This window comes from Callithrix jacchus, chromosome 19, assembly GCF_049354715.1.
Source record: "Callithrix jacchus isolate 240 chromosome 19, calJac240_pri, whole genome shotgun sequence".
Lineage (NCBI taxonomy): Eukaryota > Metazoa > Chordata > Mammalia > Primates > Cebidae > Callithrix > Callithrix jacchus.
The window spans coordinates 33,302,952-33,330,654 of NC_133520.1; the positions used below are offsets into that span (position 1 = coordinate 33,302,952).

Below are 27,703 nucleotides of genomic sequence, written 5' to 3' on the forward strand. Positions count from 1 at the left end.
TTTTCTCTTGTAAAATGGCAATAATATCTACCTTATAGAGTTATTAGAGATAATATTGACGTTGCAAATGAGTCTATTATTTAAAAGTATATGTATAGTATACTGTATAGTGAAACACTATACAAATAATAATTAACAAGCAATTATGCTCTTTCCATCAACCTTTAATAGCCTTATTAACATTGCTTTGAAGAGTTAGAGCATAGCTTTGAAGTACAGGAGCACAGGCTGTAATAAAAGGCAGCTTTTTGAAATTGGCAAATGTTTTGCACCCAGTATCCGTTCCATATTTTTGTGACCTATCTCATGGGGGGCATGTCCTGGGTGGGCAGTGGTTCCCGGCATAGGCTTTGTTGTAGTCAGAGACCTCAGTGGGGCTGTGTTCTGCCTTTCTGTATCTGCCATCTCAGAAAAACTGCTTTGTCACAAATACGTGCGTCTCATAAGGCTGGGCTGTCAACATCTGCGCTCCCAACTCCAGTCATACAGAGCGATTTGCAGTTCCCAAAAGCATCTGGCTCACTTCCTCGCTCAGCTCTTTGTTCCCTCTGCAGGATGGCTCTTTCACCTATCTTCTGCTAGGCTAACTCCTATTCTTCTCAGCTTCCTCCAAGATGTCCCTGACTCCCAAGACTTGATTGGGTGACCTTCTCATCAGCCTGCTCCCTTATCCACCCTGAATTTATCCCATGGTCAGCGTTCTGACATGACCTAGTCACTGGCCTCTGTCCCTCCCCCACTGTGGTATTGATGAAGAGTTTTGGGTTTAGCACGTACTGGGCATGGAGCTTGGCGCTTTATGTTTATCAACTCACTAAGGTCTCATAACTCCTATGAAATAAGTATTAGTACAGATGAGGAAACTGAAGCTCAGAGAGGGTGAATGATTTGCCCAGGGTTATACAAATACAGGCAGAAGAGCTAGGATTTGAACCCAGGCCCAACTGACTCCAAAGCCTTTGCAGTCAGTCTGCTGTAAATTTCTAAGGGCTTACAAGGTGCACAGTGAAGGCACACAGTGGGTACTCAACAATTAATAGCTGTCATTATTTTGACCCAGATTGTAAGCCTCTGCAGAGGGAATCTGAACCCATAAATGCTTGCACCCGTAATACAATCCCCCAACAGAGGCTGAGACCAGAGTACAACCTCCTTGAGAGCAAGGACCCTGCGTCAAACTTCTCGAGTGTGTCCCTGTGCGCACCACTGTTTCTCAATAAATGACTGATACTGTGTTTTCTTTTCTTCTTTTTTGTTTTTGAGATGGAGTTTCGCTCTTGTTACCCAGGCTGGAGTGCGATGGCACCATCTTGGCTCACTGCAACCCCCGCCTCCTGGCTTCAAGCTATTCTCCTCCTTCAGCCTCCAAGTAGCAGGGATTACAGGTGCCCACCACCACACCCAGCTGATTTTTGTATTATTAGTAGAGAGGGGTTTCACCATGTTGGTCAGGCTGGTATTGAACTCCTGACCTCAGGTGATCTGGGCCTCCCAAAGTGCTGGGATTACAGGTGTGAGCCACTGCGCCTGGCAATGCTGTGTTTTCTATCACACAATCCCTGCATTTTAGAGATGTTTCATTTCTTGTCATACTTTGGCCCCTTTCTACTCCTGAGTGAGGAAAGGGTAAAGCCTACAGAGGGGCCCAAGACAACAGCTGAAGCTGCTTTTTGATGAGACGGACAGGAAACACCAACCATCTAAATAAACGTCCTCTTTATTTTACCAAATATAATTTATCAGTTAAGTTGACATTTGTCAATTCAGTTATAGTAACTATAAATAATTCTCTTAAGACACAGTTCTGTAACTTTTTAAGGATACGAGAGTAAACCAATATTGCTCCTTGCAGCCAGGCCAAAAGTACATGCAGTTGGTACAGTCGGGGAAAAGAAATGAATCTTCCATGAAAGTCAACTTCATTTTCTTTCCCTCTCACCCTACAGTCCTCCTCTGCTCACAAACTCAGGGCCTGGGGCATGCCTACTTGTCTGCCTTTTAGGCAAAGGAGGTCACTCCAGAGTCTTCTGGGACTGCCTGGCCAAATTCCAGAGATGAGGAAGGGGGGAGTGACTGGGGAAGGGGTGGCTGGAGACCATAGAGACATAGTCTTAGGGGCAGAGAGTTGGTTTTGGTGCCTGTACAAGAAGAATCTGTGTGCAAGTGTGTTTTGAGGTGGAAGAAAAGATGAAGAAAGTCCAGAGGGAGGAGAAAAAACAAGCCCAGGCTGGTGTTAATGAACTGTGTTGGACACAACTCCAGCTAGGTAACCTCTACAATTTCTTCCAATTCTAAGGTTCTATGATTCCAGAAGGAGGACTGGAGGCCTGGGTAGAAAGGGAGGGAGAGAAAAGATGGTCTCTGGAGGTCTAGGGCAAGTTCCTGGGATAAGGCATGGTGTTGGTAGAAACAGGGTTATTGCCTAAGTCTTCCCTTGGAGGTGGGCCCTGGAGGCTATAGATGGAAGGGTTTCTGCGGAGGCTTCTGAGAAGCTAGGAAAAAAAAAAAAGCCTACATCCAAATGTCCACATCTGTACACGTGTGACTGCGGATGGAGGCTCCAGTTTTCTCCCAATTCTGTGCTAGGCAGAGAAAAGTAGAAACAATCAGTTGATGTCCAGCTTGCTAGTTCTAAATCCTCTTTTGGGTGCTTGGTGAGGAGAGGTGGAGGAAAGGGAATGTGAGGAAGGGTCGTTTAGGGAAATAAAACACTGGTTGAGCAATAGGGCTGGTGGCTCTAGCTGTGGTCAGCATTGCACAGAGTTGGGGTCTAGGAAGGAGAAAGAGGCAGAAGAATCTGGCTTGAAGTAGATGCAAATTCTTACAACGAGGAAACTTTCTCCACCAGATTGAAAGGGGCACATGGCCTTTGTAACATTGAGAATGAGGTGAGGTTAGAGCTGTGTTTCCCTTACCACTGGCTAGTCAGTGCCTGGCACAGTACCTAACACATAGTAGGCACCCAATAAATATTGCTCAAAGAATGTTTCAGACCATGCCTGCAGAGGAGCTCATCTTGCAGAGGCTGCATATTTGTTGAATGAGCAAATGAATGAATAGTGAATGTTTGTGGGCAGAAGCCAAGAAAGAGGAAAATTGATCTCTATGGTATGACAGAATGAGTAATTTTAGGAAGTGACAGGGCTCAAGGTGACCAAGTGATTATGTCCTCAGGAGAAACTGCAGCAATGAGACGCCCCTGGTTGTCCTCAACCTCCCAACCATTCTCCACATCGCCATGACCTCTCCCTAATCTCAAAACCCAACCTGGCAAGCTCTGGGGAAGGTAGTGCTTAGAGACAATTTGAGATGAAGGTTGAAGAGAGACCAAGAATCAGTCCTCTGTGCCCAGGGAGAATTTGGATTTTGGGGAACCCACAGGTGGACACGGGTCAACAGGGAGAACAGTCCACTTTTCATTTTTTCCTGGATATGACGATCAACTGGAAATGATCAGAGGAACGGGTTGTTGATGTTGATCACACAATCGAGCAAGAGACGTGTGCACAAATTGAAGCGTCAGTCCACCTTACTCTTTCTGTGAGTGGGAGGGCTTAGGTCCAGAGGGCAGAGAATAGAGCTGGGATCACAGGGCCCTGGAGCAGCTGTCTCCTGTCCAGAGCGTTGAAGTTGGTCCTTTTCTACAAAAGTATGTGTGTGTTTGGGAGTGTTACTTATTCCTCTGTCCCTCTGTTCAACCAAAACCAAAAACAAAACAGATGAACAAAAAGAAAACAAAACCCAAAACCCAGAGCCCACCTACGAAGGGTTTCTCATTAGGGCCAAGATAAGTTGCTAAAGCCAAACCCAGTGTCCCCAGATTCCAGACAAAATTCCCCTGCCCCAATCCACCTCACCTGGAGGCACCCACCATGAAATTGCACTTGGTGATTGTCTCAAAAATCTACTTGTACTGCTTATCTCAGTCCGTCTGTCTTTCCTGAATTCCTGCTATACAAACTTGGCTCAATGTATAAAAATTCCCATTGAAAATAATGAGAATTTGGTATCAAAGTGAAGTCCCAGAAAGAGGTGGGAGTGTGGGGTGGAGTAGGGACAGGGGAACAGAAGAAAAATTTCAAATAGAAAGTGCAGAGGGATGGGGAAAAGGTTGAGTGACCAAGCTAGTCCCCGACATCCGTGTCTCGGTCCCCTATGAGCCAGAGGACATGGAAGCTGAGTGCTAGGAGCCCAGTGCCAAGCAGGTCCCCCAGAGCAGTCAAGTATGGGATGGAGAAGTTGTCCGGGTCCAGGCCCCGGCCCCACATCCAGTGCACCATCCAGTCTGCGATGTACAGGAGAATCAGCACCTGGGGAGACAATAGGGCCCAGCCTATAGCCATCCCCTCTCTCCAGGGGGAGCCAGAGGCCACACGATTCGACCCATTCAGTGCATCACAAGACTTGGCTGGCCACAGTCCTTACTTTTTATCTTCATCTTTCCACCCCAGCAGCCTCTCTGTGTTCCTCCACCCCACAATTACCACCTTGAGCAGACAACAGGCACCGTAAGAGCTCTTCAGAAAGGAAGATGCTGCTATGACCCAGGGTCACCCACATCCGCATTATATTCTGCTCCCAAATTTACCAAATGAGGAGCTTCCTGAGCTAAATCCTACTCGCTGCAGGAACTCAGTCCTCTTGCCTCTAACTCTGGGTCACCTCATTCTGGGATCACTCTAATTCCTGCCATGTTGGCCTTTCCAGGAGCCTGGCAGGGGGCTGGCTCTTGGAGTCAGCTTTTCCTAAAGGGATTTCTTCTCTAGACAGAGTGGTATAAGGACAGTGTTTGAAGCTGCTGCTGGCATTGTCTGAGTAACAGATGATTATCCCAAGCTGGCTTCCTCCTGCCCCTTTTCACTCTGTTGTTGTGGCTTTCCATTCCATTTCCTTTCCATTCTTTGGGCTCCAAGAATGGAAGTTTATTTTAACATTAGTCCTAATAAAGCTGAACTGTGAATAAGTCACCTCAATATTAATATAAAGCAGACAATACATACCAGTTTAAAACAATTCGAGATGATCTGCGACTTTGACTTTATCCGTGCTCTTGCTTACCTTCTTTTAATACAGATAATTAAGAATGACCCAGATCAGAATTTTGCTAGTGGGCCCAGGACCAGCAGCATCAACAACAGCTGGGCACTTGTCAGAAATGCAGAATCTCTGGACCTCCTGAGTTAGTCTGAATTTAACAAGATTCACATGTACTTTTAAGTTGGTGATGCCCTTGATCTAGAATACCACGGTGGGGCAGGCCCGAATCTCCTAGAATCTGCACAGTATGAAAATTCTGCCCTAAGGGATCCAGATGCGGGAACCACAGCCCCTAATGGATCCAGAAGCTAGAACTGATACCTATTTTTAGGCAATCTTGGCTGCTTTCCTGTCCTCTCTCTCTTTTTTTTAAGTTTAGGCTCTGCCTGAGAAAATCCTGCCCTCTCTCCAGGGAAGCCAGAGGTGACTTTTCACACTCTCCCTTCCCCTGCACAGTGGTGCCTTGGCTCCCCCACCCTCCATAACTTCACACCCTTTGTAGCAGCTGCAGAAGGGTCCCAAATAAAAAGCATGGGCAGGAGGCCGTTGGGACATGCCGTAGGAAGGGAATGGTAACAGCTGTCCTCATATTCCAGCCTCCTGAGTAGGCCCCAGAACACATGGCTGGGAGGAGGTAGCAAAGGGATCAATAATAGCCTTTATAGGGGATCGAGTGTCACGCTCTGGCCCTTCACAGATCTAGAGAGGAGAGCAGAGCCAGGAGTGTCTCCTAGGGTATTCATCACGGGTGATGGCACCAAGGCTCATCCTTTCCAATCTAGGCAAAGGGATGAGCTGAAAATCTCCACCAAAGACCCTCCTACAAAGACCCTTGGCGTATCCACCCCCACCTTCCCAGCACATGCTGCACTGGAATCCACTAGCAGTGAAACACGGCGGCTTGGCTAACTGCTGCAGGGCAACAGCATATGGCTGATTCTCAGCCTGCCCCTGCCAAGGTGTCGGAACACAACCTTTCTAAAGCTGGGGGTGAAGAGGCTCGAGGGATAGGTGTTAATCAATACAGGACTGGTGAAATAAAATTACAGTCTGTGTATCATAGAATAAAATGCAGCTGTAAGAAAATCAGGGTGTTGTTCTCTTTATGTATTGATACGAATGATCGTTAAGATAAACTGAAGTGAAAAATGCAGGGCATGGACAGTGTACAGTTTACCACATGCGTGTAATAAAGAGCAGAGAAATAAAAAATATATGTTTACTTTGATAAATATAGAATATGTGTGAAGGATACACAAGAAAGGGATAATACTGAGGTCTGTGAAGGAGGAAGATGGAAGGCTGAGAAGAGGAGGGCAAAAAAGAAGACTTTTCTCTGAGGTTTAAATGGAAGGCTGAGAAGAGGAGGGCAGAAAAGAAGACTTTTCTCTGAGGTTTCACTATGAACTTAAAAAAACATTTTTGAACTATGTGACTGTTCAAAAATCAAACCTATAAAAATTTACAATATAATAATAAGGGTGGGTCTACCTGTAAAGGGGTAGCATGAGGGAGCCTTGTGGCGATGGAACAGTTTTCTGTATTTTAGTTATAGCGGTGATGACACAAATCTACACTTGTGATGAAAACTGCATAGAATACACACACACACACAAGTGCAGGTAAAACTGGGACAATCTGAATCAGCACTGTGGATTGTATCAATGCTGATTTCCTGATTTTGATACTGTCCTGTAGTTATGCAAGATGTTACTTTCCCATGGAGGGAAATTGGGTAATGGTATATGTGATTTCTGAACCTTTTTTTGAGAACTTCTTACAAATCTGAAGCTTTTCAAAATAAACAGCTTTAAAAGTGTAATAATACAAGAAGGGAGAAAGTGTCATGGTATTATGGAATGGCAATGCTAGGCAGGATCCAACAGACAGATTATCTAGAGCGGTGGTTTTGACCGTTTTTCAAGCTATCGGACCCTTTATGCAAATGAATTTCTTGAGAAAGCCCAGCATGCAAAACAGAGCCACTTGGAGCTCTGTGGCCAGCATGGGTGGCATGCAAAGCCCATGTGGTCAGCATCCTACAACCACCTGCATGAAAACTACTACCACTGGTCCATTCCTCTCAATTTACAAATGCATCACCGAGGATCAGAGAAGTAAAAGAACAGGGTCAAAGTCACACAGCATGTTAGTGACTCTACTGGAACCACCATCTGCTCTCCTGCACCCTTGTCCAGTGTTTATCAGCTGCCTTGATGCAGAGAAGAAGGTAAGCTGAGTGTCGAAGAGGCCAAGTCTGGCCTCTTCTCCCATCCCTACAGGGCATCTTGGCCCCTTCCCATGCCCATGCCCCTGCTCCTGCCACTTAGTACCTGGAGCAGTGCAGCTGTCATATAGAAGATGATGAAGATGAGTGTGAGGGTGGTGTGCCCACCCTGCATACAGCTGATGGTGTAGAGGAACACCAGGTGTCCTGGGACCACGAGGAGGAAGAGGACCCGGGCTGAGCGAGAATTCACATCTGGAATTGGGGAAAAGAGGGTGTGAAGAGGAGGTGAGGAGAAGACCTGGCCCCAGAAGGCCTTTCAAAGTCAGGAGGGACTGCACCATGTCCCAGGGCAACAGACAGATGAATGTCTCTACTTCTCCATCCTATGGTCTCCAACCCCTAGGGTGCCCCAGGAAAAGACAGCCCTCCTGTCTGGACTCTGCCCTTCAGAACAGCTGGCAGAGCCCAGCAGAGGAGGAGAACCTGTGGTTCTGGGCCCCAGCTGTCTCTTAAGTGAAGCTCACTGACAGTAGGCCCACTCCCCATAAGGCTAGGAGGCTGGGAATATGGCATTACCAGGACTGAAGAAGGTGGTACAAGGACTGGGGCAGCGGCGAGGAGCTTGCTCAGAGTTCTCTCCTGGCATTCCATTCATGTGCAGGAAGGTGGAAATGCGGCTGGCCTGCACTGCCACCAGATTGCCCCCAACACCTGCAGAGACACAGGTGGGCTTAGATACAAATGAGGATCGGGGGAGGAGTGGGAAACAAATGATCTTCTCACTTTTTGTCTTGTATCTACAGAGGCACTGTCCTCTGTCTTTATAGGCCCCTACACAGGGGGATCTATGTGGGCATCACCCATTCACCCAGTCCCCAAGAGAAGAGTAAGGCACTAAGAAGGAAGACAAAGACCCCTGCTTTGAGGGCATCTTCCAGCCTCCCTCATCCTTCCCTCTATGGAGATGCGGCAGTTCCATGTTCTCCTGGCATAGCTATGACAGTAATGGAAAGGATATATGCACATCTGCAGACTCAGTGAGCCTGACTTCTCCACCAGGACAGTGTGTGCACCTGCCTTCCTATGCTGAGGTGACAAAGCCCTGCCTTACCCCACCCCTTCTCCAATGCTCCGAGCAGACCCAGGCACCCTATGCTCATGTGCTGGTTCTGGTAACCAGTTTCAAGGATCAAGTCTGAGCTCCAAATTCCCGAAATCTGGTATCTCTGCCAGAACCTGTGCTGATTTCTCTGTTGCCCTCACATCCCAGCCTGGTCCCTACTCTTCTCAGCCTTGCTCTGACCACTGGGGGACCGGTCTCCACAGACTGTATCACCCAGTCTTCCTTGCTGGCTGCTTCCACTGTATTTGTTCAGTGGGAGGCAAGAGCAGGTGACCAGAGGGCAGGTGGAGAGAGACTGGGTATTTCTTTTGCAGTCCCTCCCTGCTTTTTGGCAGTTGCTTCCCCCTGTTGGAAGCAAGGACAGAGCTTTCACTGGGCTCCCATAATGCTATTCCCTCCCAACTATGGTTTGAATATAGTTTCTCTCCATCAAAACTCATGTCGAGGCTTGGTCCCCAATGTAGTGGTATTGGGAGGTGGTGCCTTTAAGAGTAAATAGGTCATTAAGATGGATTAATGTCTTTCTTGGGAAAGGTATAGTTCCCATGAGAGTGGGTTGTCATAAATCGAGGTTTGCCGCTCCTGTTTTGCCCATTTTGCACATGCCTAGTTTTCCTCCTGTTTCTCCATTTGGATGTTTGGATGAAGCATGAGGCCCTCACTAGAAGCAGCTGCCCAATCTTAACCTTTCCAGCCTCCAGAACTGTGAGCTAAATAAACCTCTTTTCTTTATAAATTTGCCAGTTTTGAGTATTACGTTCTAGCAACAGATAATGGATTAAGATACTCGCCTTGACCCTTTAGGACTAGAGGCTTCCCATTGTTGCTAATCTCTGGGTGCCTCAACACCCCTTATCCATCCTTCTACTCTGCTCCCACCTCTGTAAGCAGTTCCTTCATTAAACTCTTGAATCATCTGAGCTAGATTCTCTTGTCTGCTGGAACCCTGACTGATACAGAGGCCAACCCCTTAAGTCCTCTTCTCCTGTCCCTTTCCTCCCCCCAGCCCTGCCCTCCAACAGCTGATGCCCAGACCTCACCATTAATCACAGGTGTGAAGACAGCCATCCCTGCAAAGTTGGGGTCTGAGACAGTCTTGTCCAAGATGAGGCCTCCCACACTACAGAGACATAAAGACAAAATGACACAAAGACCACTAACGGTTCTGCTGTAGTCTCTGGGAAGAGAGGTCGGGCTCACCTAGCCTTGGAGATGAAGGGAAGCACCATGGCTCTCAGGAGTTCCTCATCATCCAGTCCTTGCCACCCTTGACAGCATTGTGCTGCTCATAACATTCCCACTGGGCACAGTGACTCGAGAACAAACTGGTGGTACCGGGTCAGGCAACCACCTCCTGTACCTGCCCTCTAAGTTGGCTGGAGGAGCAGCCTGCAGGACTACCTGTCTGTGACGACCTCTGTTGTTCCGCCCACTCAGCATTTGCTTCCCTTTCTGGTACTAGCACTGGGCTTCTCCTCTCAAGCTCAGTGACTGTGGCTCAGGTGACATTGCCTCAATGATGGCTAGGCTCCAGGTCCATCCAATCAGAGTATCGCAGCTCCAAGGCCACACTGACTGGTTTGGAGATAGTCGTGTCACCAGATGAGAAGCGGGGCAACTCTATTCTGGAACTTTGTGGAACTGTTGGGGGAAAGAATGTCTCCCCTGGAATTGGTAGGAGTAAGAAAAGCATAAATCTGGACTGCAGGCCATGACAGAGAAGAGCAGAGCTGAGAGCCCTGATCTTAGGTATGTCCCTGAATTCAGCTGTGCCTCTTTGGTTCTCCAGGCCAGTACATTCTGCCTTGGAATGCAATCCAGTTTAGATGGTTTTGTCATTTTCAACAGAAGGACATGTGACTGATACACTTCTAGAGTCTGATCTCCACCTCATCTCTCCAGGGTGTAAAAGGAAGTCTGTGGCAGGGTGGCAGTGGGGTGCAGTAGATACTCAGGGTCCCAGCCTACCTGCTGATGGCCATGGCAATAATAACAGGCTCCCAGCCGGAGTACAACACCTCCCTCGTGGCTGGGCTTCGTCGGGCCAGCACCACCCAGACAGGCAGCAGGGCCACAAAGAAAGCACACACCAGTGGGTAGATGTATCGCCAGTGATCTGAGAGGGCAGAGATCAGAGGGAGATAAGCACTGTGGTTTCCTACTCCCAGTTTCTCCCTGGCTCAGCCTGAAAATGTCCCAACAGGTCAGTAGCAAGACTACACTAAATGCCAGTAAACACATTACCCCATTTGATCTTCACTGGCAGCTCAGGAGCTAAGTGGGACCAGTCTTTTCCATTTTATGGATGAGGAAACGAAGGCAGAAAGCCACTGAACTGGGATAGAGACCAGACTAGGTATCTTGATTGGATCCCAGAAATCAACATCTCCCACCCCCTTCTTCATTTTGTAAGCAGATCCCAGCCTCTGGTTCCTTTCTTTTAAGCTTTCCCCCTCATCCGTCCAAGAGAAGCAAGAATCTGCAGGACCAAACAGAAATATCCTTCTGATACTTTTCCCTGCCCCTGATACCTGCTTGGATTTGAGATCAGTATTAGCTTCATATCTCTAAGATCAGGAATTACTACAACCTATGTTCAAACCAAATAGTTTAAGAACACAGAAGAAACTCTAGCACATTTGCAAACTGCTATCATCTCTCCCAATCCCACCCAGGAGTCCACCCCTGCCACACTCTTGGTGGCTCACTCAGTTCCAGGTAGAGTCCCCAGCTGATGCCTGAGAGCAACGCCAAGGTGATGAGGTCGCCCAGGCTGGCAGCAATGGGTGTGGCCACGTTGTCTGGGTTGATCCCAATCTTGCGAGAGCCAATGATGACTCCAATCATGATCATACCTGGTGAGGAAGTGGGGGGAGGGGCGGGGAGGGGCGGGGAGGGGGAGAAGAGATAAAGGAATCTCAACAAACAAAAAGAGAGAGTGGAAGTGCCAGGTGCAGTCAACACCTCTGGGGCAGCACCCCTTACTCCTCTACGTCCTCCCTTCCTTACCCAGTACCAGGGAGGCAATGAAGGCTGTGGCCACGCTGCTAGCACAGAGCAGGAAGGCGTGCGGAATACTGAAGTGGCCATCAGGGATCCAGCCAAAGACGACGGCTGCGATGGACGCCAGGAAGCCCACCACTGTGGCCTGCACCTGGGGAGAGGAGTGGTAACTTGGAAAGCCCTGAGAGCAGTGGGGTTCCTCAACTGAGGTCACTGAGCATCTGGGCAGACCTCTTCCTGGCTGTGGCCCCATGAGGCAGGCTGGGACTGCACTGTCCAGTCCTTCCAGGCTGGAAGGATGTCTTTATTTATTTAGGGTCATACCAGACACTAGTACTGCGCAGTACATTCTGCAGGAGCCCAGAACATGTTACTGGCTGAATGAGTGTGCCTCTGGGGATGGGAGTGAGGTTCAACAGAGCTGGAGCCTTCTGCTCAGAGTCAAGGCCTGAAGGTTCCCGGTCTGAACCTGTGTGATCTCATGGGGAGATGGGACAGCAGTGGCACAGAACATCTCGGCACTCCTGAGTTTGCTCATATTGCCACAATCTGCTGGGACTCAAAGGTGCCTACACCACTAGGAACTGAGAACTGGAATGGGTGATGCAGGGACCCTCCTCATCTTGGGCATTTTCCTGGATAACCTAGTTACCTCCTTGAGTTACTCTGGGGGAAGCCAGCTCAGTGGGACACTGGAGATTTGCTCAGGAGCCAGCTGGGGCTGACCTAAGCCTTTCAGAGATTCCTAAGGGGGAAGCTTAGCCCACCCTCTCTGGTCCCTGCCTCCTTACCTGGATGAGGGCCATGTTCCCAGTGATCATCCGCCAGAGCTCCTTGGGTGTGTCCATGTGTCCAATGTTGGCCTGGGAGAGGGAGGGCAAGGGGCTAGAGCTCCAGGCTGGAAAAGGCCTGCAGCTCCATCCACTGGGCTCCTGCCTAGATCATGAGACAGTACATGTGGCCTAAGACTGACGGCAGGACCCGCAAGTCCTGGAAAGGTGAAGCAGGATCAGGGAAAGTGAGGTGAGAGGGAAGGAGCTAAAGCTGAGCTCCTGTAGCTGGGTGGGGGTTGGGAAAGGGGGGTCCCCTAGAAGCAGTTTCTTCTCTTCCTCTCGGGACACCAGCTGAGCAGAGGCAAATTCCATCCTTTGCCTTACTTATCTGGGCAATCCATTGCTGCATGAATCAGAACAACCCAGTCCCTGACTCTGAAGCCAGACTGCTATCCCAGGGAAGGAAAGGTCAGCTGCAGGACTGAGACTCAAAGAGTATTTGGGAAGGAGTGGGTGGCATGGGCCAGAAGTTCGGTAGGGCAAGTCAGGGTGGGTTAAGTTGGATGCCACTTCTCTCTGTCACCTTCTCTAGACTCTTGGCTATGCAGGGACATCCTTGGGCTCCTGAGTTTTATCATCTCCCACCTCCAACCCAGGACTGTCTATCTGTCCAGGCCCTGAATCATCATGGCTGATGATTGTGGGAGGTAGGAGTGACGAGCAGCTCCTCTCTGTTCCCTTAAAGAAGAACAAGCTGCCACGGGGAAAAGGATGGATGGCTGGGGGGCTAGGGGTGCTGGGAGGGCCTGGCTCTGCTCCTGCCCAGCTGCAAGGCAGGGCTGGAGATCAGAGGAGGCCCCCATCTGTGCGGGTGGAGGAACCAGCATGATGCCTGCCTGTCAAAGCTGCACAAACAGTCACGAGGTGGTTGAGAGGTAGGGGGTGGGGCAGGAGTCCAGGGACGGCTGGGACATCCAGAAACCAAGCCTGGGAACCACTTTGGGCAGGGAGCCCCTGCCCAGGAGCAGATCTGGGATCTCCCTACATCTGCCCAGCCAGGCCCTCCCTTCCCACCCCAGCCCCACACTCCAGGACTGGGCAGTGGAGACGGGCCCGTGGCCCTCTCCCAGTCTCTGGCTCTGTGCTGCCCAGAGTCCTCTCTGTACCCTGCTCCTCCCAGCCAGGACACTCACTGCAGTGGAGAGCCTTGATGCCAGGGTCATTTCCAGGTTCCCTTTGAGCCCCAGCAGCGCAGGCACTAGGATGAAGACCTCTGTCACCTTCTGGAAAACTTCCCAGTGCTATAAGGTGAAAACAGAACCCAGGAATTTCAGTGCCCCAAAGGGCGGGCATTGAGGTTGAACAGATAGTCTGAGATCAGGGGCTCGAGGAGGAAATCGAATCAGCAGGGAATGAGCACGCCAGCCACCTTTCGTCCAAGAACCCTGGAACCAAACCAAGCCATGATTCTTCAAACAACACAGCCCCCCTTCCTGCCACCCAGAACCGGGGAGATGGAGAGGGTCTCTGCCAGTTGGGAGACTCTCAGCCTGGCTCTACCTCCTCTGTCTGCTTTCCTGGAGCTGGGTGGGGAAGCATAATGGGGACCCACACAGCTGAGCTGACCTGGGCTGCCTGACACCCCAGAACTCCGTTCCAATCCGCCCTCAAATTGCAATCCCTGGCCCCTTTGCCTTCGGTCCAGTTTCTCTGTTGTCTCAGCTGTGGAGAGTCGGGCTCCACGGGGCTGGGGCCGAGGCTGGGGAGATTAGAGAGTTTGTTTGGTTTCTATCTCCAAGGGCTTTGGGCCTCAGCCACACCAACTCTCCTTCTGAACAGGCTCTGAATTAAGACTGTGGCCTCCAAACCTCTGAATGCTGGCCTGCAAGAGGCTTTTTATTCCTCCGTGCAGTCCGTACCCCACACACCTTCCTCAGTTTCTCAGCTAGGAGAAGCAAGTGTATTCCTATATGAAGAGCCCTGGACTGGTAGTCAGGAAACCTGAGATCTATCCCAAGATGATCAATCCTGGGTCTCCTACCAATGTCTTTGGTTAACATCTATTAAGGACTGACTGTGTGCTAGGCTAAATGCTCTCCATGTATTTTCCTCTTTAATCATCTTAACAATCCAATAAGGTAGAGGCTACTTTTTTTTTTTTTTTGAGATAGAGTCTTACTCTGTTACCCAGGCTGGAGTGCAGTGGCACCATCTCAGCTCACTGCAACCTCCACTTCCTGGTTTCAAGCAATTCTCCTGCCTCAGGTTCCCAAGTAGCTAGGAGTACAGGCATGTGCCACCACACCCAGCTAATTTTTGTATTTTTAGTACAGACAGGATTTTACCATGTTGGTCAGGCTGGTCTTGAACTCCCGACCTTGTGATCTACCCACTTGGGCCTCCCAAAGTGCTGGGATTATAGGCATGAGCCACTGTGCCCAGCCGGCAGGGGTTATTTTTATCCTCATTTTGTGAATGAGGAAACTGAGGTTCAGAAAGTATTCTATTCGTCACTGTGAAGAGGTCTGTAGGAGCCAGGACTGGCTATTTGAAAGCTACTTTACTTGCAATTGAAACTGAGGACTTGGAAAAAGGTGAGGATTGTGTCTCTCTCCCTGGCCCTGACAGGGTATGTGGTTCCCTTTAAGAATGGAAAGCCTCCAGGTTTGGGGAGGGAAGAGGAGGCAGGCGGCCAGGTGGATGTATATGGGTTGGTTTGGGTATCATAGCTGGCAGGCCAAGCACTATATTGGGCAAGGATACTGGACTGAGAGCTGGGGTCTCCTACAGGAGACAGCAGGGATGGTCCTCCTGCTTATCTCCCCAATATGCCCCCTTACATAGACCAGCTGGACACCTTAGACGAGTTACAAGGACCTCAAGCTTTTGAAGAATGTTCAACTCAGGGACCAGATCAGATGGTCTCTCAAGGCAATTCCAACACGCACACTCTACTGTTAAGATGAGCAGTACTGCAGATAAGTAAGAGATCACCTCATCCCTATTAGGATGGCTACTATTTAAAAACACAGAAAATAATCAGCATTAGCAAGGATGTGGAGATTGGGCTGGGCACAGTGGCTCAGCTTGTAATCCTGGCACTTTGGGAGGCCAAGGCGGGTGGATCACTTGAGGTCAGGAGTTCGAGACCAGACTGGCCAAAACATGGTGAAACCCTGTCTCTACTAAAAATACAAAAATTAGCTGGGAGTGGTGGTGCATACCTGTAATCCCAGCTACTGACTTGGGGGCTGAGGCAGGAGAATCACTTGAACCTGGGAGGCGGAGGCTGCAGTGAGCTGAGACAGTGCCACTGCACTCCAGCCTGGGTGACAGAGCAAGACTCCATCTCAAGAAAGAAAAAAGGGATGTGGAGATTGGAACCCTTGTGCACTCTTGGTGGGACTATAAAATGGTGTAACTGCTATGAAAAACAGTACACTGGTTTTTCAAAAAATTGAAAATAAAACTACCACATGATCCAGCAATCCTAGACTACTGGCATGTACCACTATACCTGGCTAATTTTTGTGTTTTTTGTAGAGATAGGTGTTTCACTATATTGCCCAGGCTGGTCTCAAACTGCTGAGCTCAAATGATCCTCTGTCTTGACCTCCCAAAGTGCTGGGACTACAGGTATGAGGTACTGTGCCCAGACTAAGTAGTCAAATTCATAGAGGCAGAAAGAGGAATGGTGGAAACAAGGGGCTGAGGGAACAGGGAAAAGAGTGAGTGTCAAACAGGTGCAGAGTTTCAGCTGGGAGATGAGAAGTTCTGGAGATCTGCTGCACATGAGGTGAACATATTTAGTACTATTGAACCGCACACTTAAAAGGGTTAAGATGGAAAATTTTATGTTACATTTTTATTTTTACCACAATAACCAAAAAGATAAGCAAGGCTATCAGAGGGGGTGGGGCTAGGGCTTGAGACCAGGGGAGACTGGGTGCTGGGTGGCTCTATGAGGCAAGAACCTCTCTTCTTGTCACAGCTCTCTGTGTGGAAGGGGTGCGCAGCCTCACAGGACCCTGGGGAAGGCTCATTTCATCAGGGCTGGAGCATACACTTGCCTGAGCTCCTGGTCTGGCCAAGACCTGGGACTCTCCTCAGGGAAGCCCCTCTGTGAGGACTAACGAAGGGGAAGAGATGGCTTCCCATCTCAACAACAGTTTCTGGGCTTCCAGGCAGCCACAGGATGAGCCAGTCCCCTTCAAACACTGAAAGGAGGTGAATCCCTTCCCACCCTCAGACCCCGCAGAGAGAAGGCAGCCCCAGTGAGCCCCATCTGCCCTGGAGCAACTTGGGGACTGTTACTCTTGGACACAACTGGTAAATACCACTGAGGCTCCAGCTCCCTGCAGTCTGGCCTTGCTCTGCTTCCTCCCAAACCAGCCCCAGAGACGGGAACAATCCCCCTCTTCTCCCCTCTCTTGTGGGCTTTCAATGCTCCTCTCAGAGCACAGCCTAACATCTCATCTTCACCGGCTCCACCCTGCTTCCAAGCTGCCAGCTCCATGAAAATCTCACTTCTCCAGGTAGGTATATGTAACATTTATGTACTTGTAGAAAGAAAAAGCCCAGAAGAAAAGACCCTACGTGTATGCAAGCAACATCTTCTGAACTGTTTGTAAGGGACATTGCTTGCTTTTATTATTATTTAAGAAAAAATGAATAAAGATCAGCTAAGTTCCTCTGGCCGCTACCATAAGCACCCCCAAATCTCTCCACCTTCCAGCACAGTGCGCACTCTTCTTATAGCTACAGGAGGACCTAGGAAGTACGGAATTTTAGGAGGGATGGGATGAGAGACAGACAGGCAAGGAGAGGGAGCAGTCACAGTAATAGCCCCTATGCAAATGTCTTCCTGACTCTTACAGAACATAGCCTGAAACCTCTCACTACCTGACTCCCGGCTAGCAAAGCCCTGAGTTGGCACTTGGGTCAGAGAAGCCAATTCCTACACACATACATTCTTCACCCACAAACACTCAGAGCTGCAGCTCAGGCAGAAAGCCTCTGACACATGGGCACACAAAGGACTCTGGGAAGAGATGCTGGAGGCTGGAGATGTGAAACCAGCCCAGGAATCAGGGTGGCCCTGAGGTTAGGAGTAGGCAGGATGTAGCAGGGGCAGTGAATGAATAGCTCTTCTTCTTCCTGTGGCCAAATTCAGCCCTGTCCTGTTCATCCAGGCTGGGAGTATCTGCCCCTGAAGCCACACCCGTCCGCCAAGCAGCCACCCACATTTTCCTGCTGTGATGGGGATGAAAAAGGGCACGTTCCAGGAAGTGCTGCCCTGCTTGGGGGTGAGGCGAGCAGCCAGATTTTAACTGCTTCTCAGAAATGCAGCCCTTCATCCCTTTCCTTCTCTAACCTTGGGGTGAGGGGCTCATAGATCTCTGGTATTCTGGAGGTGAGGGAAGAGACTGCCTCCCCCACAGTCAAAACGAATCCTGAGGCACAGCAATCACTTTAAGTCTCCATCATCCATGGTCCTGCCAGTACCTCTTCCTTGCCCTTCCAATGCGCCTCTTCCAATCCTCCTCCAAGGTCATACACTGACCCCCACCTGCCTTCAAGGGTTCTAGCCTGAGCCACCTTGGGAGGGCAGCAGCAGGGAAGAAAGTCAGAGCCAGGAAGAGACAGAATCAAGACATGAAGATGACTTAAATTCCCAGATACAAGCTCTAGGCTCCAGGCTGTGGGAGAATCTGGGCTCCTGTGGGAGAAGTTGTGCTGGAGCTGACCTTTTAGGGTAAAGACTGGGTTAGGTGAGATTACAGCAACCCCAGGCTTCACTTGTCTCAGGCTTTTCCCAGGGCATCCTCTAGGTGTCCAGGAAAGGGCTTTAGGGCAACACCTGGATATATGATGTGGTATAATGAAGGAGCAAAGCAAATGGGTCCCTGACAGCAGGCAGGGGACAGAGATGGGAAAAGCAGAAGGGGTGGTGGTCAAGTGAAGCAGAGATGAGTGTCCTGCCCAGGGATGCTGGGGTGACAGGAGCAGGCCAGGTACAGGAGGAATACTTCCTTTCCACTCTACTTCCCCAAGGCCACGCCTGCCATCCACTTTGATCGCTGTAGACTTCTGTATACACAGCAGGGTCTACTTTCTTTGAGATCCTTAGCAGGTGTGTAGTGAGTTAAAATAAGGACCTGAGAGTCACCTGTCTTAACCTAGCTGGGAATTAAAATGCAGATGGGCACACTACCTCCTGCCACCCTATCCCTCACTAAGGCTGACAGAAAAAGGGAGTGAGGTGTCCGCAGCAGCCTAGGACCAAACGGGGGGGATGGGCACAAGGCCCCTACAGTGAGGAGGCTCCCATATCCCAAACCCCCTTCAGAAGCCAACACTAGGCCTCAGCCTGCTTCCCCTCCAGATGCCACAGGAACTTTCAGCCATGGTTGGGAACTTAGAGCAGATCACGGTCCATTTATCCGTTTCCTACTTTGGGCCAGTAGACCAGCCACTTATTTCACTGCAGATGCTGCTGTGCGCATTTAGGGGAGGGCAGATAAGAGGAGGCAGAAGTGAGCCTTCGAGGAAGAGACTGGATTTTCTTTTTCTTTTTTTAAATTAAAATTTAAATTTAGGGCTGGGTGCAGTGGCTCACGCCTGTAATCCCAGCACTTTGGGAGGCCAAGGTGGGTGAGTCACAAGGTCAGGAGTTCCAGACCAGCCTGGCTAATACGGTGAAACCCGTCTCTACTAAAAATACAAAAATTAGCTGGGCATGGTGGTGTGTACCTGTAGTCCCAGCTACTTGGGAGGCTGAGGCAGGAGAATCACTTGAACCCAGAAGGCGGAGATTGCACTGAGCCAAGATGGTGCCACTGCACTCTATTGCCCAGGGGCAATAGAGCAAGACTCTGTCTCAAACAAAAACAAAAACAAAAATTTAATTTTTTGTATCATGTTGGTAAAAGAGAAACCAAGTTTTCTGCAGCAGCAAGGGAAGATGGGGCCCCTGGACAAAGGAGACACCAGAATCAGGGCCAACACGGACTCCTGCTCGGTTGCTCCAAGATGCCAGGGACGCGCCACACGGCCCCAAGCTCTCAGGCACTTTCAGACTCTGTCTCACTGAAGGGCATCTTAGCTTAGGATGGGGGAATATAGGTGTGAATCCTTGGAAACTGTCCTGCTCTTCCTGAATCTGAGATTGTCAGTCCCCCTTTCGCTCCTGTGGATGTGGAATAAGAATCTCCCTGTGGTCCCATGCCTTGGTCCCTCTGCAATGACCCACTCCTGCCATCTCCCTATAGCCATCTGTAGGGCCTGCTCCAGCCCAGCTGTGGCAGCAAGGCTGGGGGAGGGAAGACAAGGACAAACCTGCCATTGTCATCCACACCAAGTGGACCCTAGCTCTGGGGTGAGCCTAGGTGCCACACTGAGGGCAGCTCCAAAGGTTCCCTACCAAGGCCTCGAAATGTCTCCAGCTCATGGGGCTGGAGTGGGGGTGGCACAACATGTCAGAAGCTTTGGAATCTGAGTGCGTGGGATGGATAGGGATGTGTTATGTGTGTGTGGAGGTCCCTCCCTGTCCCCGCTAAGAACTTTTGTTCTTGCTCACTTCAGAAGATAACTCTAATTCATCCAGATTCCTGTTCACCCTATCCTTCAGGGAAAGACAAAGAGAATAGGCTCCTCCTAGAGTCTTTTTTTTTCTTTTTTTTTGGTGGGGGGACAGGGTTTGGCACTGTCGCTGAGGCTGGAGTGCAGTGGTGGCTCATTGCAACTTCAAGTTCCTGGGCTCAAGTGGTCATTCTTATCTCAGCCTCGCAAAGTGCTGGAATTACAAGAGAATGCCACCATGCCTGGCTATTTTTTTTTTTTTTTTTGGTAGAGATAAGGTCTTACTTTGTTGCCCAGGCTGGTCTTGAACTCATGGCTTCAAGTGATCCTTCTGTCTCAGTCTCCAAAAGTGCTGATATTACAGGCATAAGCCACCATGCCTAGCCAGAGGTTTTTTTTTTTTTTTTTTGAGATGGAGTCTCACTCTGTCACCCAGGTTGGAGTGCAGTGGTGCGATCTTGGCATGCTGTAGCCTCTGTCTCTCGGGCTCAAATGATTCTCCTGCCTCAGCTTCCAAGTAGCTGGGACTACAGGTGCCCGCCACCACGCCCAGCTATTTAAAAAAAATTTTTAGTAGAGACAGGGTTCCGCTATGTTGGCCAGGCTGGTCTTGAACTCCTGACCTCAAGTGATCCACTCGCCTCAGCCTCCCAAAGTGCTGGGATTACAGGCATGAGCCACCACGCCTGGCCCCCTCTTAGAGTTTTTAACCAACTGGCGAACCATGGTCGTGTGAAGGCCACAGGGTTAGTGGTGTGGGCTCTGGAGTCAGATGACCAGGGACAAGTTACCTAATCCCTCTAAGCTACAGGTTCCCTGCCTAGACAATGGAGATGATTATGGATACTACCTCATGGGCCAACAGAAGAGCCCCCAGAATGCTTCCCCACTACCATTATTGTTACTAGAAAAAAAGACAACCCTCTTCAGTTCACCTCTTGACCCTGGCTCTGCACCCTTTGTAGGTATCAAGCCAAACACAAAAACTCCAAGAATGAGAAACCAGGCCACAGGAAAGGAAGAGAAGAGGTGGAGAAAAATGTTAACCCGGTCTCTTTCTCCTCCTCCTCCTGTCCCAGTCACTGCCCTAGGAGGAGCAGCCACTAGGAGGAGGAACCCAAAGCTCCAGCCTGGCTTCCCAACCTCCATGTAGGAACAATCTTCAAGACAACAGGTTTGGGGAACGGGGAGGCAGTGCAAGACACTTTGGCATGACTTAACACCATGCTCATGAGCAACCAAAGGTGCAGGGTTCCCCTGAAGGGCTCAAGTCAAAGTGCTCCACGTGTGCACACTATCAAGAACCAACCACCTTCGGTCTCCCAGGACACAGGCATGGTGAGACCTACCAGCAGGACCCTACATCACTATGGTCTGTAGGGTTGGCTTGGCACAGGAAAGGTGATGCTAAGCTTCGTGTCCTTCTGGGAGATATCATAGGCAGGGAACACTGGGGGGTCCCAAAAAGCAAAGGCCAGATCTCTTCCTGCCTTTGTGTTAATATTTCTCTGAGTACCTAGGACAGAGGACAGCACTCAGAAGGAATTTGACACACACTGCTGATTTACTTAGGTAAACCTGGCACCTTCAAAAAGCTTGGTGTGCCGCACTGTGCCTCAAAAACTTTTGTCTAGAATCAAAACTTTATCTCTCGGACTCACAATAAACTAACATAGCATGTGTCTGGCTCTTAGCTTCCAGGTCCTGCCGACTCTCATCCTTCCTTTTATCCAATGTCCTTATAAAGAGCGCTTTTTGCCCAGGGCAGGTTCAGAATGACAGGTAAGGAGCAAAGAGGAGACACAGTTCTGCCCAGGCCTAGTTTCATTTTGTCCCCATTTACAGCAGATAATGAGTCTGGTTACACCAAATCTCCAATTCGTGCATCAGACAGCAAGTGTCCACTCCCATCCCCCAAGGGGATTAGGCCAAGGTTGCAGGAAGATTAGCAACACAAATGCCTTTAAGGACTTTCCCACTTAATTTGAGACCCTCTTGGCAGCTGAACAAATTCCTGCCCAGTAGGGGGATGGAGGAGAGGCTAGAAACTGAGCTTTCTACTGTGGGTATCCTTGAAACCCCAAATGCAGGGGGGAAAAGGCATGAAGAGGAGACCCTTGTAAATGTCTCCTACTGAGCTAGGCTCCGCAAGAATGCTTGGGAGAGATGGCAAGCAACCACCCTGTTTCATCTCTCCTTTCCCAAGCCTGAGCTCTGGAGCCAATTCTGTTTCTATTTAGCAGTACTGCCCTGACCACCTCCGCGGGGCTACTCCGCTTCCTTGAGGCTTCTTTAGAAAGGAACTAGACCAAGAAGAAACCGAGGACATGATCCAAAGGGAAACAGTATTCTAGGAAGCAGCAGCCACTTCTGACAGGGAGGTAGAGAGGAAGTTCCAAGTTTCCCAGTGGGCAAAGGTGGCCCTGGGCTCCCAGTTAAGAGCTGCCCTCCTCAGGTCCTACCTGCACAATGTCCAACACCATGCCGGCAGCCACGGTCCCAAAGCCTGCCAGGAGGAACGGAAACAGCACTTGCAGCCCGATGGAAAAGGAGGTCTCCTTGAGCGGGGAGGGTGGCGCAGGGCCATGGTCTGTGCTGACGTCATCACTTTCGTTGCTCTGACTCCCGTTCTCCAGCAGGGCGTCCTCCTCCCGAACCCCCTTGGCGTTGGCCCGAGACTCAATTACCACTTCTACCCCAGACCCATCAGGCCCCAGGAACTCTGAGGTCCCGGCCAAGGGCTCTCTCCCGGGGCCATCTGAAGAGCAGGGAGAGGCAGTAGGGCCAGTCCCGTTCAGCTGGTGGACGTCCTTTGGCTCTGGCTTAGAGGACATGACAGGCAGGGAGGAGGGGAAGGGAGAACTTTTCTCTCTTCTTTTTTCTTTCTCTCTCCCTCTCTAACTTGGGAAAGAACTTAGTCTTGGGGTAAACCCAGGCTTGGGCGCCGCGGGACCTCTTCCCACGGCTCTCCACTCCTACCAGGCACTGCAAAAACTGATCCACCAACAGGCAGCCCCATTAAGCACTAAAGCCGCAAGCTGGGGAGAAACAAGAAACTCCTCACCAGACTCAGCAACCAGCCACTAGGGGTGCAGATGCCTGACTCCAACCCACCAGCTCTGTGCTTGAGGGAAATGTGTGTGTCCTCTTATCTTCTTTGGTTCTCAGCGGCAGGCTCCTCAGAGCAGGGGGCATCCAGTGTAGAAGAGCCCAACCAAAGTCTGGGGTGCCCTCTGAAGTGGCCCTCTTTCACAAAAAGCAGCTTGAGTTCAAATCTTTTGGAACACAGTGCCAGCCTGGGGCTGTGGCTGCTTCCCGCTCCTTAGGCTGGGCTCGGTCAGCTTCCCACAGTTCCTTAGGCTCTGCTGGTCCCAGCGCAGTGTCTGCTGTCTTTCCTCTCTCTTCCAGAAACTTCCTCCCTTCCTGGGAAGAGCTAATACCTCTTCAAATCCCTGGTTCTTAAAGTCACAAGAATCAGTGTGGAACACCTATGTGGGAAGGAGAAAGAAGAAAAGAAGGTTATGCTAAAGCAAAGGTTGGCCTGTACTGGGAGAACATCTCCCCAAAGGCAGTTGGGAGTTCGTCATATAGTTATAGTTTGCTATTTGCCTCCCTTTTTCTGCATAAATTACTCAGTCCTGCACTGCTCCATCTGGAGGCTCAGCGGAAGCTATCCCCGCCATCCTGCCCACCAGCAACCCTCCTGGGTGATCACCACCTTGGTCACCAGCATTGAGATATGACCAGCCTGGGATTGGAAAGATGCTGTGCAGGAGCCCTTGGCGTTGTTTCCTCAGCAACAGGGGGTGAGTAGGTAAGTCCTCAGCGAGCCTCTTCTTCAATGCCCATTAAAAACCCTGGATTATTTTAAGTGGGGTTCTGTTACAAATTCAGCCACAAACTCCTTGCCACACAGCCACCCCTGTATAAAGTGACTGCTTACCATCACCACACAGCAACAGAAAGCCACACAGGGCAAAGAAACAGGGAGAAATTGATTGCTGAGTGAAGTCCCCCAGACCCCCAAACGTTCCAGCTTCTGAGGAAACAAAACGAAGCTAGGAGGACTCTCTGGGCAGTAGGGCAAGCCTGCCCGACCAAGGCCAAGAGCCAGAGGCCTACCCACTCCTGCCCTTGAGAGTCAACAGTGTTACAAAGAGCTCAGACAGCTGACTGGGATCCAGGCCTCTGTCTCTCCCCCTCTCCTCCTGCTCTTGGCCCTGTGAGCTTGTCAGATAGGACAAGGGACTTATCTCAGTTAGAAGGGACAGAGCATAAAACGATTGCTTATTACCCACGCATTTCAGTTAATTAGGCTCCTCCTGTTCCCCAGGGTTACTGAGAGTTAAATATAGTGGAATTCTTAGAAACAAAAACAGAAAAACAAAAGTAGCAATAAAAAAAAAACCCCAAAACAAAAACCAAAGCACCATAAGCCAATATGCAGCTGCTCCAAATGCATCTCTTTAGCTGTAATGGCTCCACTTCTCTTTGCCTAAAGGAATCCCGAAGATTCCTTATTCCTCATGGACTTCCATCTTTTTCCATTTCACCAGAAGAGCTCTTATCAGCAAAAAACAAATTTAAAGAGAGTTCCACCAGGTAAGAGGAACAGGTCCTTAAGTATTCCAAACACACACAATTAGTCAACTTCAGTTAGGAAAGGCAGCATCAAAGCCCAGGAACTGGCGCAGGAGAATTGGTTTCCTCTATCAATTCAGTCACCCACCAGGACTCCCTTTTCCAACCTCCTTAAGCACAGTACTGCGGTTCTTTCAAAGCCCCTCCCCAGAGATCCAGAAGGAAACCTCTGAGTCCATTGCCCCTATCCCAGAAAAGTTTCCGAGTCCGCTAAAAGCTGACACCCCCGCCTCCCTCCTGTGTTCCTGGCAGGCCACTGAACCTGAAAGGGGGCTCGCAGGCAGGAGGGGAAGTCAGTCCTCCCTCACCACTCCCCCAGTAAAGACACTTCAGATGGGCCTAAGGCACTGGGACGAAAGAAGCAAAAGTGAACCAGGACGCCCTATCCCCTCCTCCCAGGCGGGGACAAAAAAGACCCATTTTAGTATCCCCAACCCCGAGGAGGGAGAGAAAGTAACTGGGTGGCCTCCTCCGTCTCTCCACCACTCAGATTCAGCAAATGCGCAGCGCGCCAGGTCTCCCGCCCTCCACCACCCCCTCCGGGCCCCAGGACCCCACAGGACTGACCTGCCCCTCGCTTGGGAGGAAGGGGGGCGCCTGGCGACTAGCAGCGGGGCCCGTGCTCTCGGGGGGTGCAGGGTACCCCCTCTTCTCATCACTCCTCCTCGGCAGTCCTCCTTGGCCCCCGGCGTGCCCCCCCCACACCCCCAGCCAAGGCGAGCGTCCAGCCGCGACACCCGGCTGGCTACATTTCCCTTCTGCTTTACAACGAGGCCGCCGCTCCGCTTCCACGCGGGGGAGGTGGCCGGGGAGGGCAGGATATACCGCTTCGGGCCCGGCGGGGGGGCACCCGGACGGGGAACCGGGGGGCGGCCGAGCTCACTCGCCCCCAATCACTTCTTGCCCGCGGACTTGGGCCCAACTGGTTGGCTGCCGGTGGCAAACGTGATCTGGGGCAGACTGGGTGGCACCCCCCCCATCAAAAATAGATTCTCGGATGGACAACAGCAGCAGCCAATGAAGGACTAGGGAGGGGGCGGGCTCAACCTCGGCCCGGCCCCTTTCCTTCGCTTCTCGCCCAGGAGGCGGGGCGCCGGGGAAACGCAGTGTGAGGACTGACGGGAACCGGGAGCTGGCTCTACGCGCCTGGAGCGCGCGGGTCCCAGCGCTCATCGACCGGGGTACGAGGTGCCCGCTGCCACGGGCTTACTGCGTGATGCTGCCCCCCGGAGGCCCGCTGCGCCGCGCCGGAGCCCCTGTAGCCTTTGAGAGGCGTGTGCGCCAAGTGCACCTCCTCTTCTGCCTCTGGATGTTTCCTTGGAGCCTCTGGCCTTCGGAAAGACCGGCAAACGCCCCCGTGGAGCCAGCCTGCCTGACAGCTCTGACTCCCAGGCTCAAGCAGCCATCCCGTGCTCGCTCCCTCCTCGCTCTGGGTACCCGGACAGAACAGTCCCTACCTTGCTCTTGGACACAGCTCTTCTCTTGCTGGCTCGTCACCTTCAGCTCCCTACAGATTCTGCGTTCCTTTAACAAATGGCTCATCCCTGACGAATCCGGCCTTAAAAAAGTCCCAACCTTGAAAGGGGTGGGGGTGGGCGGGAGAGAAAGGAGGTCACACTCACGGCTGGGGTCGCACACGCCTCGCCTGAGGTCGGGGCGGAGGGGAGCCTCACTTCCTTTGAACCACTGAGCTTGGTGGCAGCTTGGGGAGAGATGTCTCCATCTCGGGCTAAACGAAATTGAACTTTCCCTGACGCACCTTTTGGGATCAAAGAGGGGTGTTCCCATGCTCGCCTTTCGCCACTTCCTCCCTGGGGTATCTCCACCTCTCCAACACAAGCTCAATGCCAGTTCTCTTTGGGATGTTTTTGTGCAGGGGGTGTGACCTCACCCATAAAGGAACTCCCACCCCCAAGTTTTCCCCTTGTCAGTGGAACCTGTGACCAACGGTTCCTTCCTGTCCTTTTCCTCCCGGAAAGTGGCTCAAGTGGCATTCGAACATCGCTCTAGACCCCTGAATAGGGTTTGGAGCAGAGATGTGCCTGGGGAGAGGAGAACGCAGTGCTGTGTATGAAGCTTTGGGCGCATGCACACAAGAGCACAAACAAGCTGAGCAGGTCATTCCTTTTGATAAGGATGGCAAATACACATACCCAACCCTGTTCTTCTCACCCACCCCAAACCAGTACCCCCCAGGATAATTCTAGCTCAGTTCTGGGGGATTTGCATCAAGGGCCTGCAGACTCACAGGACTTAGTAGAGCAAAATGTCGGGGTCTCAGACCCCAGTTTTGGCTTCAAATACTGGATTTCTCTGTTCTGAGAAGTAGCTGCTAGATTGGGAAACCCTGGGCCTTGTCCAGAAAGGTGAGGTCTGTGAATACAGGGTGTGGGGTTGGATGGGGAATTAAGGCTGATGTATCTGGAGAAACTTTGGTTGGGCTGGAGTCAACTTCTGCCCAGTTCTATTCAACAGTTCCTGCCCCTCCAACACCCCATTTAATCTTGCCGAAGCTTAGCTACCAGCTTAGCTACCTTAGGGACCTTGATTTCCTTTCTACCTTCCATGTTTTTACTTACTTGAAAACAGTTCCCCTCTCCTGTGTCTATTTTTTAATTGAAATATACCAGACATTCAGGAAAGGAATACAAAACCTAAGTGTACATGTCAACAAATGACGACACAGCAAACATCCCCATAAGACCACCATCCAGATCTAGAATAAGATCATTTTTGGCACCCCCGATTCCCTCCTATCCGCTCCTGGTGACTACACCACACTCCTTCTCAAAAGTAACATTTATGTAACACTACAGGTTAGTTTTGCTTACTTTTGAACTTTATATAAATGGAACCATTCAGTCGGTATTATTTTGTGTCTGGCTTCTCTCACTCAATACTATTTGAAACTCATCCATAACATTGTGGTAGCAGGAGCTCATTTGTTTTCATTGCCGTACGCTGTGCCATTAAATAAATATACCACAATTTATGTTATTCTGTTGATGGACATTTGGGTTGTTCCTACTTTGGGGATGAATAAAAAGCTGCGATAACACTTTTGTTCATGTCCTTTGGTACACTTATGCTCATATTTATATTAGATATACCTAGGAATAGAATTACTGGGTCATAGGATAGGCATATTTTTAGCTTTAGCCAGTGCGACTAAACAATTTTTCGAAGTGCTCATATTAATTTACATTCCTGCCAGCAGCATCTTACAAGTTCCAGTTGCTCTATAGTCTCATTAACACTTAATATTGTCACTCTACAAAGATGAACAATTTTAGCCATTCTGGTGGGTGTATAATG

At 50.4% G+C, this 27,703-nt stretch overlaps 1 protein-coding gene across 1 annotated transcript; it reads right to left on the minus strand.

Moving 5' to 3' along the window:
* Nucleotides 1-1,701: 1,701 nt before the first annotated feature.
* Nucleotides 1,702-25,182, minus strand: SLC41A1 (solute carrier family 41 member 1). The gene is made up of 11 exons (XM_002760720.6): nt 24,956-25,182; nt 22,210-23,235; nt 13,360-13,467; nt 12,185-12,256; nt 11,400-11,544; nt 11,099-11,245; nt 10,359-10,506; nt 9,431-9,510; nt 7,844-7,978; nt 7,371-7,519; nt 1,702-4,310 (listed from the first exon to the last, which is right to left on the minus strand). Exons 2-11 carry the CDS (start codon nt 22,579-22,581, stop codon nt 4,125-4,127), a joined length of 1,542 nt encoding a protein of 513 aa, XP_002760766.1. The 5' UTR covers nt 22,582-23,235; nt 24,956-25,182; the 3' UTR covers nt 1,702-4,124.
* Nucleotides 25,183-27,703: the final 2,521 nt, after the last annotated feature.